At 40.9% G+C, this 13,845-nt stretch overlaps 1 protein-coding gene across 2 annotated transcripts; it reads right to left on the reverse strand.

The window, feature by feature from the left end:
- Nucleotides 1–138: 138 nt before the first annotated feature.
- Nucleotides 139–10,071, reverse strand: stom (stomatin). Of its 2 annotated transcripts, XM_084339667.1 has the most exons (8): nt 9,856–10,071; nt 9,018–9,050; nt 8,247–8,356; nt 7,847–7,919; nt 4,549–4,631; nt 4,148–4,351; nt 2,134–2,268; nt 139–1,856 (listed from the first exon to the last, which is right to left on the reverse strand). In XM_084339667.1, the coding sequence occupies exons 1-8, from the start codon at nt 9,914–9,916 to the stop codon at nt 1,668–1,670; spliced, it is 888 nt and encodes a 295-aa protein (XP_084195793.1). In that variant the 5' UTR covers nt 9,917–10,071; the 3' UTR covers nt 139–1,667. The 2 variants fall into 2 exon arrangements, with proteins under 2 accessions (XP_084195793.1, XP_084195794.1); XM_084339668.1 differs by lacking the exon at nt 9,018–9,050.
- Nucleotides 10,072–13,845: the final 3,774 nt, after the last annotated feature.

Genomic DNA, 13,845 nt, shown 5'->3' on the forward strand with positions numbered 1-13,845 from the left:
CCAGAAGGAGCATATGTGATAAAAGGTAAATAAAATCAGTCAGTTTCATTTAGTAGTGCATAGAAATGTGGCAATAGGCTGTAAAATGAACTGATGGCAGTAGGTTAAGGCTTTTGGCAGAAAGATTTGGGTTAAGTGTTTTTCTAACAGTCCCCGCTTCTTTTAAGCAGTGAAGCCAGACGGGGTGGACAAAATTATAGCAACAACTGACAGCCCTATAATACTAATATTACTAATATTTTGTCCACCCCTGTACATGTAACACGAGTATGAACGTGCATGAATAAAAAGCATACTGTAAACAAATACAAGTAACATCTAGTCTGTCAGGACGACTGTCAACATCTCAGCCAAGGCTGAGCTCGTAATCTGAGACAGAAGCGTTGACAACCGGAGAAGTGTGTGTAAGTGTGTGTGTGTTTCTGGATTATTATCTATACGTCACTCTGGTTGATCACTACTTTTTGAAGGCTATTTTAAGATCTCTGTATTTCTCGTGTCGGTTCGTGTTGTGGTACTGATTGTGTCATTGCAGCTGCTGCATGGATCCACCTCGTGCCTTTACAATTTATACAGTTCATTCTGTTTAAGCACCATATTAAATGTATTTTTAGCAGAGCCAGTGTTTGTTTCATTCAGTCTCCTGATGTCAGCAGGAGAGCGGAGCAGGTCAAGTACAGTAGAGCTTATACTGTACGTCCTGCAACATGTTTGAACCTTCAAGGCTACAACGTTAGTGAAGATGAAGCTGGAATCGGTTTAACACTAAAACTGAGTGAGCATAGCCCTCGAATGGCTATCATGACAATCAATACTTTTAGGTATAAAATGATCAGAGCGCAATGATGTTTGGTTGCTGGCAGTGGTCGCAGTAGTACCACAGTATGAGGGGGGAAATAAGATATACAAGTAGAAGAACATAACATATCCAGCAGGAACTTTACTTGGGGTTCGTGCTTCCTATTGCTGCTTTGACAGTCAGCTAAACACTGTCTGATTCCTAAATAGAAGGACAAATAAAAGTGCAGGATAAAAGCTGAAGCAGCTGCTGCACTGTGGCTGGTTTTGGTAAAATCTCATACACAATAAAGTAAATAAAATTCAGTTTGTGGTCAGTTCTTGGCAGACAGCTGACTGAGCGTGCTGTATAAGCAGCAGGTGATAGAGAACTTTCTCATCGGCTGTTTAGCCGAACAGATCAGTGCATAACAACAGAAACTGATCTGGGCAACACAACCACGTCAAATACAAAGTTATATGTAGAATTTCATTAAAATAAAATGTAACACATGAAGTTAGAGTTCATATTTTCATTTTCTACTTAAGCTGTCTGACGAATCTTAGATTCAATAAAATGTTAATTTAATAGCAAATGTTCCACTTGCTATAAAATGGTCAGTTTTTGTTGCGGTTTTCTTTTTTTTAGATGGTGAATGCAGTTATTCCTTCTCACAAAGATGCGGGAAATACTTGTCAGTTGTGTTCACAAGCAGCAATGGCAAGGCAATAAAAAGTAAATAAACAGTTAGTACTGGTGACAAGGTGCATCATGAGCCACAGGCACAACTTCCCAAGCACCATCTTAGCACTGCTTTACAGACTTAGGGCCTAAATTTGTGTGTATGAGTGATGCATGTGGTGCGTGCCATGTGTATTTAAACTCCCCCTCAACGTTTCATGAACCCCTGCATCATCTCCAGCGGCAGCGGGAAAATGATGGTGGAGTTCTTCTCGGCGGCGATGGTGTTGAGGGTCTGAAGGTAACGCAGCTGCAGGGCTGACGGAGACTCTGCGATCACCAGCGAGGCCTCCTTCAGCGCCCGCGATGCATTCATCTCTCCCTCCGCTGCAATCACCTAGAGAAGAACAACAGGAGGGACAATAGGTGAATGAACATGATAGACGGTGAGGGAAGTCCGAACCAGAGACCTCAATGTGATTAGAAGGAAAAGAACACACTTTTATTATTTAGTAGCATTACACCAACATGTTACAAATTACATTAATCCTGAAATGATATTTTATCCAATTTTTATTGATTAAATGGACAAAAAGGCTGATGTACATCAGGATGTGAGGTCTGAGAGGATCTCCTAAATTGATCACAATCACAGGGAGGCAGCACCACGTTACCTTGGCTCTGGCCTCACGGGTGGCCTCAGCCTCAGCAGCCATTGCTCTCTGGAGCTGAAGGGGCAGCTTGACGTCTTTGATCTCCACCCGCTCCACCTTGATACCCCAGTCATCCGTAGCATCGTCCAGAGTGGACTGAGGGGAAAGAGAAGCAAGTGCATTATTATTAAACATTATTCAACATGTTTTGTTCCAAGTTTCCAAGGCCTCTATTAAAATATCTTTTTGTTAATGAACACAAGCTGAGTTGTATTTATTAGCCCAGATTGTCTAACTAAGATTTAAAGAAGTTTTTTTTTTTTTTTTTTACTTAAGTTAAGACAAAGATCAGCCAGAAATCTCCCGTTTCTAATTCAACTATGCTGCACTGTTCAAAATCGTCCAGCAGATGGAGCTCTGACCAGGTGTATGTTTCTCTTTCGTGGAGAGAAATTACATTTAGAGCACAGCTAGTGTAAAAGTACAAAATAATGGTTAATCAATTATGAATGATGGCTAAAGCATATTCACAATAACATACGATCGTAAAATTACACTGTGGCACCAGCAGTCATTTCTCAGTTATTATTATTATGTTGTGAATAACAAGCACTGAATGATGAGCAAGAAGCAGATCACACGGCTTATTTTCACTTTATTGCATCAAGACGTTTTAAGATCAAAACCTAAATTGAGGAGCCTTTAGCCATAAAAACAGTTTGGTCTTTGTACTTGATACAAAGTCTCCTACTGTGAAAACAAAATGTAAATGTGTGAGGCTTTGCTCGGTGTCTGCTGTGGTTACTTTTACTGCGTTTCATTGGAAATTGGAGACTGTAAACGCTGGTGTGGAGACAACAGAATTTGACACATGAGCAGTGTCTCACACTTTATCCACATCGGTGTGAAAACAATTAGCATACTGTAATCCTGAACACATACAGTCTATTTGACATTAATGAACCACCGAGGGATCGCTGACAAACCTTCTGACTGTGTGTGCATCAGAAGTTAATATTTAATCAATTACAGAAGCTCAGCATAAACTGGAAGTAAAAGTTTAATGAATAAATAAATTATTGAACTAAAGGCAAACTAACAGCTGTGCTCTACATGAACACGGGATTACCTCAGGTTTTCTTAGTTTACAGCTGATGCACATTTTAACTGCAGTTTGTTAGTTTAACTCAGAGTTCAGGCAAACCTGGCTCGAAGCAAGGTGGCACCCTAATCCCCCATTCTGTTTTCTCCACCAGTCAGTCTGTCTTACTGGAGCCTCATATTATTGCCTACACTTATTTTTACTGACTCCATAATAGGTTTTCTGCGAAATGCCTCAGTGTGCATTCCTTCAGGGGTCCAGCTTCTCAGTTGCAGCATATTTACAACATTTTCTTTCCTGACAATCACAGGAACACAGTGAAGGAAATGTCAATATAATGACTCAGAACTATAGAAGGATGTGGCATCATAGCACTGTTTTAGCAAGACAGATCATTTTGGAGAGTAGATGGAACATATTGTCTCAAATTATATAAAACAGTCACAAAAACAGGAAAAAATTCCATACAGAAAAATAGGGTATGTTTACAGTGAATGTTAAGAGTGCTCTGTTGCGATTATAGGCTGTAAATTTTAAATCTAACAAATCATAAACAGTTCCAATACATATATATTTTTTTTTTAAAGTACAAATTTTAAATAAAAACTGACAGCCCTAGTATGTCAAGACTGGTAATTTTGTGACAAATATCAGTGCGAGCTAGGGTTGTGTAAAAAAAAAAAAAAAAGAATCGCTAGTCTCCCGTGATTCAGACTGGGTCTGGAGCCAAAACCTGAAAATAGTGCCACCTTTTCTATTTATTCAATCAATAATCAATTTGAATTGAGATTGGTTTCTGAATCAGATTGGACACCCAAAAATCAAAATCAAATCAAATTATTAGATTGTCAAAGATTCACACCCCAAGTGCTAGCATGTTGTTTTGGATTATAACACCAGCTACCTGTGTGTACAACGTTTACAGTGCTCTACCTGCATACTGTGCGCGATTTCCTCACGGTCAGAAAGGATCTCTGCCAAGTTCTTGGTACCCAGGACGTTCCTCAGGGTGGTCTGGGCCAACAGCCGGGTGGCAGCATCTGCGTTAGTGATGTTAGCCACAGCCAGGGTAGCATTCTGGACGCGGTAGTACACCACACCATCAACACTCACTGTCACAGAGTCTTTGGTCAAAACCTGAAAGCAGGACACACAAATTAGGTAATAAAAGATAGAAATTGCTAAGTGGTGTCACATTTAAAGGATTTTTATGGTTTTGAGTGCATTACTGGTGGACTGTGCCAAGAATTTGCACAATTATTTTGATGTCTTTTGAATTTCTGTGAATGTGACAAAGTATTTGTTTAATGTAATTGGGAGTGTGCATGTCATACCTCCTGCGGTGGGATGTCGAAGGTGATGGTGCGCATGTCCACATTAATGAAGCTGTCAGTGCACGGCAAGATGAAGAACAGCCCTGTGGAATCACAAGAATGCAAATAGTTTTAACAAAGACTAAAGCCCCTGTAAACACAATAATGAGGAAGCTTCTTCACAAATGTTTGAAAACACCGGGATGAATGAAATTCGGGCAGGAGGCCAAGTCAAGCTCTCTTTATAAGCCTGCAGCTGTGCTGACAGCGAGGCAAAGCTGTGGATATTTGCAGCTTTCATAAGCCCGTTTCAAGTCGCAATGATTGAATTAGTGCATTAAACAATACTAGGCATGTGCCTGAGAGAAACAGACATGTGCTAGGTGTGCAACCATTTAGCAAACATTAATGCCACACCAGTTTGAGACTACTGGGCTGCATTTCCTGTCAGGATATTGTGTGTTTAAATGGTGAGATCAGAGCCATCTGTTCCGGAGGGGAAATCAAGTCAACGTGCTGTTTCTATCATGACATTTCCAGCATTCTCAACAATTATAGCTGCTGTCAGACAAGAGGCCTCAGTTGCTCTCACACACAGAATCTGTAAACCATCTTGTGAAGTAGTGGAAAATTCCACTGATAGGGATCCTGGAAAAAAAAAACCTTTGTTCATGAATAAACATCTCTGTTCATGGCAGAAGTGTATACAGATGCAAAGTGTTCCACAAACATACTCTTTTTATTTATGATGGACTATCCCCATGAGCCCGTTTTAAACGAAACATACAGGGAAAGGTTGTAATCACTGTTTTATAGCAGCTGTTGTTGATGAAGAGGGCGCCAGATTATGAGCTTCAGGGTATGGGGCATTACGGGAAACCAAATGCTGAAATAAACTTCGGCTTTGGCTCCTCCAGCCCCTCATGAATGTGAAGTTCGCTGGCAGAGAGCTATTATTACCCCACACTGTCATAAACAGGGTCCCCTGGCTCTCTGAGGAGTCACATTTCAGCATTTTGAGAGGACATTGTCTGGTTTTTAGATCCAATAAAACAGAAAATCAAAGATAAAGAGACAGAGAGTTATGAGATGTATGCAAATTATCCCTCGTGGGAGGCTGTATTTTTACTTAAACAAATATGCTGCCTTTCAAAAAGAGAAATCACATCACTGAGAATAGAATGATGAAGGCATTCAGACAGCGAACAGACACATGTGCAGTAGCACTGCCAGACATACAGTATGGTTCTGTGGACTGGAAACACAAATAAACAGGGCCACAGTGAACTGGTGTATGTCGGGTCTTATCTATGTGATAGCACTGGCTGAACTTTGAGGTGGGACATCCTCTTGTTATTATTAGGCCAGGATATTTTCTATTTTTCAATTTGGACAACTGATTTCCTCTTTGTCAACGTGCCCACCAGCAGGAATAGGGTGGGTGGGAAAGTACAGTAAGCCCTCCCCGCTCCTTTTTTATTCTTCCCTCCATTTCTGTTGTTTCCAGACATGCAGCACAGCTCTAGGGATGACAATGTGAGACTGTGTGTCAGTCATTCTAACACTTTGGTCAAGACTGAAATATCTTACCAACTACTACTTTTTGGAATATTTTTTAATGAACATTCGTTCTCCAAGGAGTATTTGTCCTAATGACTCTGATGACCTCCTGACTTTTCCTCTATTGCAGCAGGTCAAAGGTTTCACTTGTCCTGTGAACTACTTGAATGTCTACTCAATGGATTGGCACAAAATCTGCTACAGACATCTACACCAAAGTAATCTGTCCAATATTTATATATTTATTTATGTGTATGACCAAATACCTGCAAAAAACCTGATGACAGCCTCAGCTGTACTTTGTGCTACGTAGTAAATGACAGCATGCCAATATGCTAAACCAAAAATGTTAATATGGTCACAACTGCTTATTATCAGCATGTTTGCTCTGTTAGTGAGGATATGCTAGCAATCTGATGTTAGCATTTTACGCAAAGCATCTCCGTGCCCATGTAAATCATCACAGTCATAGTCTTGTTTTCAAATCTTTTCCAAAAGACTTTTTAAGGCTCACTCCCTCATGGAGCAATCATGTTTTTTGTTTTTTTTAGGAATTGAAAAAAAGCTGATGGCAACAGAATTTGTGACATACAAACAATGCTTAATGAGTGCAGATATGTGAAACAACATTATGTATTAAACTTAAGTATACATGATGTAACATTGAGGGATTCTTTGTAGACACCAACATGTATACATTGGTGGCCTTTTTGTTTGTTTTAATGTACTGTATTTGTTTGGGCCTTTTAATGAACTGTATATATTGTTTGTTTCTTTTAATGTACTGTATGTGTATGGCACCGTGTTAAGTACTGTTTGGCTTTGTACACTAGCACTGACATTAAATAATGACTATGAGGTTAGTGCTGACTTTCAGCTTTGAGAATGTTTCAGAGTGGTTAACTTCATACTGGGTGTATAGGACATAATCCCCCAATTTCAGGAAAATGATCCTAAACATACTGGCAAGGTAACTACAGAGCTTTTCAGGGTCAGAGAGTGAAACTTTTTTTGACCATGCTGCATGAATTTAATCCAAGGGATCATGTGTTTTTCAGTGCTGAAGACAGAAGGCAAAAAGAACGATGCAGGAAGTAAAGATGGTTGTAGTAAAAGCCTGGCAGAGTATCTGTATTTAAAAGCTAACTGATAAAGAGGAGGTCTGCACTCTCTGCAAAACTGGTGTCTTTCTGTGCTCAGCATGCACCTTGCAGGTCATACTAAATATATGTCAATGTTTTTATTGTGGTTCCTGCTGCCTGGAAGTAAGTGGTTTAGATATGAGTCAGTGCTCCTCCATGGGCTGTCATCACAAAAAAAAAAATTGCCATGTAAAATGGAAGCAAGAACCCCCAATTTATGGGCTTTAGGGGAGAAAACAATGACAATGTACATTAAACAAAACCAGAGAACATAAACTTAAATGTGTAAGAGAACTGATCCCAAAGCTATTCTAGTTTTTAGAAAAGTTTCTCTGTGATGAGAGCTTAATACAGTTAGAAGTGTAAGTCGTATGACGCAGTTTTCAGTATTTTCTTGGCTTTAAACCACATTGTGGCTTGGGCTGTTTAGGTTCACAGTGTCAAATGTAGCACTTGTCAGGCAGTGAACACGTCTTAACTAAGAGATGAAGATGTGCGTAAGATAATCCAGGGGGACTTACAAACACTGCAACCATGTTTGAAGTATATTTTAATAAAAGAACTGAGGACCTGGATGGAGTAAAAAATACATGGTGGTGTATAAAAAATGTTCTGACCTGGTCCTTTGGCTCCTCCTCGCAAAATGCGCCCCAGGCGAAAGATAATGGCTCGCTCGTACTCCTTCACAATCTGTGTACAGAGACAAACCACATCAATAGCTTGTTGATGAGTCTCTTTTATTTGACTCCTACAGGTGTAATTGGATACTGAGATATGCTTATGGATACCAAAAAAGCACTGAGCCGTTACTCTGCTCACTAAGGATACCATTTAATTAAGAAACTGCAAAGCAATGGTTCACCGGCTTACTAAAGGCTGTCAGATAAATACACATAATATAGGGGATGAGTCTGCAGTACAAAACAGAGTGGGCCATCCTCTATAATGTACTCTACTGTACCAGCCAGCTTTTCTGGTTAAGTGGAAAATAAACATTGGATTTGACACGCAGCTGACCTTAATGCACATCCATATGGAGAGGGGCAGAGTAGCCAGCATTAGAAGAAGGGACAAGCCGACCAACAGCCAGCCACACAAGCCAATGTCAGTTTCTGGATTCTCCAAAGCTGGGGAAAAGAAGACAAACACACGGATGGAAAAAAATGTGACTGGTTCAAATCACCCGTGGGAATAGATTAATATAGTCTGAATTTAGTATATTTGCAAAAACCTGTTCAAAAAGCAAATTATTTCAGATGCATTTCCCAATATTCTCCTGCTAAAAGCCTACAATGCTAATCCAATCAACCTTTAGAGCAGCTTTGATACATGTCTGAACACCCATCTTTTGTAGATACATGTACATGGTTAGTCGGGTTTAATGTCAGCTTGGCCCCAACAGCCGCCACCTTAAGGCATTTATTAGAATAAACACTGGGAATCACATCAACCGTCCTGCCAGCAGTAGGGGTGGGAAAAAATACAGTCACCAGGGCTGCAAGTTAAACAAACTCCAGATATGGCAATTTATCGTATTGCAAATGGAAGAAATCACTACTTCATAAATCTTTGCGGTGCAAACATCTGTAGACTTAATGGACTCTGATTGAATTTACACAGATCTTAGTGAGGCATAGTCGGATCCTTCCTTCTACAGTTACACAGACATTGGGATGTATTGTAGGTGACTGTCTTTGTGAGTTATCTGTGATTCCCACCCCCGAGCCAGCAGCATTTCCTTCAGTCAAATATAAGAACATGCAACCAGTCAATGATTGGGATCCGTACCTTCAATATCATGTATATCATGCCTGCTTGAACCTACAGATAGAGTTAGAAGTCAAAACGCCGTTGGACGACTTGCAATAACGTTACAGCAGTGATGCAGACATGTAGGCATGTACAGCAGGCATTGATGTACTAGCTTAACAGTGACTAAGGGACACTGACAAGTTGCCATGGTGTCTCGCTTGGCCTGCATTACCGACATAATCAATACTGATTACCATAGGGCTTCACAAACAGACCCCACCCTGATGAAGGGTAAATCCAGTTGAATCCAGCCAAAAGCTTATCTAACTATTCCTAAACAGATGCAACAAGCTAAGCTGTCACTTCAGGATGAAACATGTATGAAACTAGCAGAAAGTTTCCCGCCGTTAGTAAATATTGTTAGCTTGATTCTTCGGGACAGATTTATGAATGATTACAACCTGAAAGTAAAGCCACACCGTTACGTTAAGAGTCTAGGTTATTTTAAAAACACATCCATTATTATACTGTTCTGTTGTTAAGAGGTGTTTCTCTGGCACAGGAAAGTTAAAGTTACTACGAAGAAACGCGACCGTTAAGGCACGTTACGTGACGCTCACTGCTATTAGCTTGCGATTGCAGCATAGCTAATTACTGTTAGCTTTGGGTCAACGTTAGCAAACAACCGTTTACTGCTATCGCTGCGTTTCATATTATCCTAGTATTTCCACAACAGGTGGACATGCAATTATAAGCTAAGTGCCGTAAATTGCAAGGTAAAATTACTTGGAGATGCCATTTGCGATATTTATGATGCTTTTTGGGACCGAACCACCGACCACAAAGCATACTTAGAAAGTAAAGCAGACCTTACCGTCTTGACGTTCTCGTCTTTTGTTTTCTCTCATCCCTAATTCTTCGCTGTCTGAATGCATAGTTAACACCGGATAAATATCTACCGTGGACAGCAAGAGATTTTCGCCCTGTGTGTACAGGAGTGACCGTGTGTGTCTGCAACTGCTGCTGCTGAAGCTGAAGCGTGGGCCTGTTGTACCCTTAAGTTTGACTTGCAGGTTCTGTGACGCAAATGGGGAGACCAGTTTTCCGGGAATACAGACGTGGGCGCGGCTCAGGCTTCACAACAGGAGACCAACTTTACTGTAATACTTTTGCAAAAGTAGCAAAGGGAAAAAAAAATTGTTTTGAGGTATTTTTCCTAAACATCACAATCACAAATCAGACGCAGACAGTCACATGGTAATGAATTGCTGAGCTCACTGCTTGGAGCTTTATTCCTAACTTAAGAAAATAGTTGGAGTTTCCTCCTGTGGCAGCTGGTATCTAAACTAGGCAGCTTTTGAAACTAGCAAACTCTCATCTGGCTATTTATAGGTCCACAGTGCAGGATTAGATAACAGCTGAAAGCAGCTTCTATTAGTAATCTCCCAAACTAATTTTCTGTTGTGTCTTTGTCATTGTTTAGCTTTTATGTCTGTCTGACTCCTGTGTGGTTGTTTGCCCACGTAGACAAGCCAGATTCTTTACAGCTGTCCAGCAACTTTGAGAGAATTCAGATACCCAATATAGCAAATTGTCACCTGACTTGTGGTAAGTAAATAAATAGCTTTGGTTATTTGTATTGGCTACATAAGAGAAATATCTATAGGATGACAACTGTTTAAGACATGTAATGGACAGGGCTGGACATACAGTATTTCATGATAGCTGATAACAAAAGCAAGCAAACAATCTGACATAGTGACAATTGGCAGGACATTTCTAAAAATGTGTGTCATATTTAATGGCTCGTTCCTGTGTTAATGAGTTGGAATCTAAGTGGCAATTTTGAAAAACTTTAACGAAAATTTCCTTTTCCTTTCCGTTTCTTTTACTTTATCTAATCATAGATCAATAATTATAGTCATGGATGAAGACGATAAGAAGTATATTAATAAAAAAATCTAACTTTAGTGACCATGTGCTTCAGTAGTACTGTATGTATGTGGCTGCTCAAAAGGCTGGTCCCAGTCACGCAGCCTGCAAGTCCTCATGCTGGACCAAGAATTGCCCCTGAACACTCTGGTCACGCCTATTTATTTTAGGTTCAGAGTACAGTACCAGGAATGCTGTTGATTAGTCTATTTATTCAGCTGATCCTCAAGTTATGTGCTTATTTGATTGACTTTCTTTTGTTTTATTTAGCTTTCATCATTTATTTATTTTAATAAAAGATTTATGAATTGGTGACATGCAGCATTATTTGTATATAGTTTAGTAAAATTGGGGTAGAGGTTTGAAAAGCAGCCAAACTCACTTCTGGTCTTGCTGGGTTGCAGTGGCAGCAGGCTAAAGCTGCCTACAGATGAAAAGAAATGTGTACTTCACTCACCAGGAGGTCGGGTGCAGAGCACAGTGAAGCACTCATTCGTCCTCTGCAGAGAGACCAATCAGAATATCTACAATAGTACGCAGCATACAATCATCGCCTCTGTTACTGTGTCTCCCTGGCATTGCTAACTTACATAAACAGCTAGGCTTACTTTAGCATTGGGTCTAGCTAAGTTCATAAACTATATGCCTACTCACAATCTTTGTAGCTCCATCTAAATGCTGACTTTTCACCATGCCTTACTTTTCCTGGCAAGATTGTGGTATGGTTTTGAAGTTGTGTTATAGAGTTTTTTCTGACATCATCACTCTCTACCTCCCTTATCTGTTGTCTCAGTGGTTGTGTTTTGAAAGGTCAGCGGCAACTGAGGTGAAAGTAATAATAATCTGAACACTTTTGAGCGGCAATTTCAAGCAGTGTGCCACCCATAGTTGGGCACCACCAGCGCAGTTATATCGTGATCGTGTGGGGGCACCTTAAGGAAGGTAGTCCAGATGTCCCTCTCTCCAGCAATGTTTTCAAGCTCTTCCTGATGGATCCTGAGGTATTTTCCAGGCCAGATGAGATATATAATCCCTCCAGTGTCTTCCAGTTCTACCCCCGGGCCTCCTACTATTTGGACATGCCAAGAATATCTCCAAGGGAATGTGCCGAGGGGGCACCCTGATCAGATGCCTGAACCACCTCAACTGGCACCTTTCAATGCGAAGAAGCAGTGGCCCTACTCCAAGCTCCCTCCGAATGTCTGAGCTTCTCACCCTGTCTCCAAGGTTGTGCCCAGCCACCCTGTGGAAGAAGCTCATTTCTGCCAATTGTTTCCGCGCTCTCTATCTTCCTTTTAGTCACTACCCAAAGCTGGTGACCACAGGTGAGGGTTGGGACATAGCTCAACTGGTAAGTTGAAAGCTTTTTATTTTGACTTAGTTCTCTTCCCCACAAGTCCAGGACAACAACAGCATGACTGCTGGTGCCACAAGAATCCGCCTGTCCATCTCGCGTTCTCGAACAAGACCCTGAGATACTTGAACTTGTTCGCTTGGGGCAGCAACTCACTCCCTTCCCACAGGGAGTAATCCACTGTTTTCCAGCAGGGAACCAAGGCCTCTGATTTGGAGGTGCTGATTCTTAAGCCAAACTGCCTCAGTGCGTGCTAAAGGTCACGGTCTTAAGGTCTCATCAGACCCACATCACTTGCAAAAAGCAGAGATGCAATTCTGAGGTCCCAAAGTTGGACGCTCCCCTACCTTAATTGGGGTAGAAGATGGCACCCGAGCTCATTGTTGGTTCTAGATTTTAAGAACTGGGTATTTCCAAAAACAAAATAACAAAGCCACTGTATTTTTAATTACTTTCGATATCCCCACAGCACATGAACAAATAATGATAAAAATTGATCCCATCAAGATTACATTTTATAATCACAAGTAATGATGCAACATTAGAAACAAAGCAGAATTTGGGTGTATAGACCATGTGTCTTCACCAGTTGGGGAATAGCTACAGTGGCTGTTTTTGGTCCGATCGATATCTGTAAGCCCCTTTAGTCCTAGCACCGCCTATTTCAGTGACAGACCCATTCGTTGAGTTCAGGTGGTGGCCTGCACAGAAAACCCAGGCAATTCCAGTAAGTGTGATTATCCTGGGAAAGCAAGGGGACGATGGCTATGCATGTTGGAGTGGCCTAGAGCTCCATCCCATCTAATCCTCTTTTAATTAGGGTGAGAGAAATGCGGGACCCCTCCTGGATTAGTCACAGCACATTGACAAAGCACCAAGCAGGGACCAGTGTACAGGACTGGTGGCCAGAGTTGCCAGTTAGGTACAGCGAAGACCCTCTCAAGCGTGAAAAAATGCTCTCTCATCTCCCTGCGGCTACCTGGACTTTGGCCCTCCTGCTTCTCTAAACCAAAGTGTCTTGGGTCTCTGGTGAACTGGGGGGATAAGTTACAGCATATGATTCGCTCATTTCCAATCCTTCCCCCATTTTTCACTCCCACTTGATAGGCTACTGTATCTGCGGTCACACTTTCTCCCTATTATCCACCCTTTTTGCTAATCCTACAGGGTACTTTGCCCTCCTCGTTATCTCTCCCCATCACTAACTATCTCTCTTCATGCTCTATCTGTCAAGTTCTCCATCCCTCCTTCTTTTCTTGGCCAATAATAGAGGTTTAGGCTCCTGCTGATGGGGATTGAGGTGAACAAAAGAATCAATTAAGAGCCAGATAGTCTGCTCTGCTCTCTCAGATCTTTGAAAATGTACAGATAGGGCTTACACAAGCCAGTTTAAAGTACTACAGTCATTACAAGATTACAATTTATTACAGTGCAGAGGAATCTGGATGGAAGTAAAAAATAAATTAACACATGTTCTATACATAAAAAGTGTGTTTTACAGTGATAATATGATAGCAAAAATATTAAGATTCTGTAATGTGAAATCTGATGTCAGTGTGGGCTTTATTTTCTTTCTAT

This window comes from Pagrus pagrus (assembly GCF_965226575.1).
Source record: "Pagrus pagrus genome assembly, chromosome: 19".
Lineage (NCBI taxonomy): Eukaryota > Metazoa > Chordata > Actinopteri > Spariformes > Sparidae > Pagrus > Pagrus pagrus.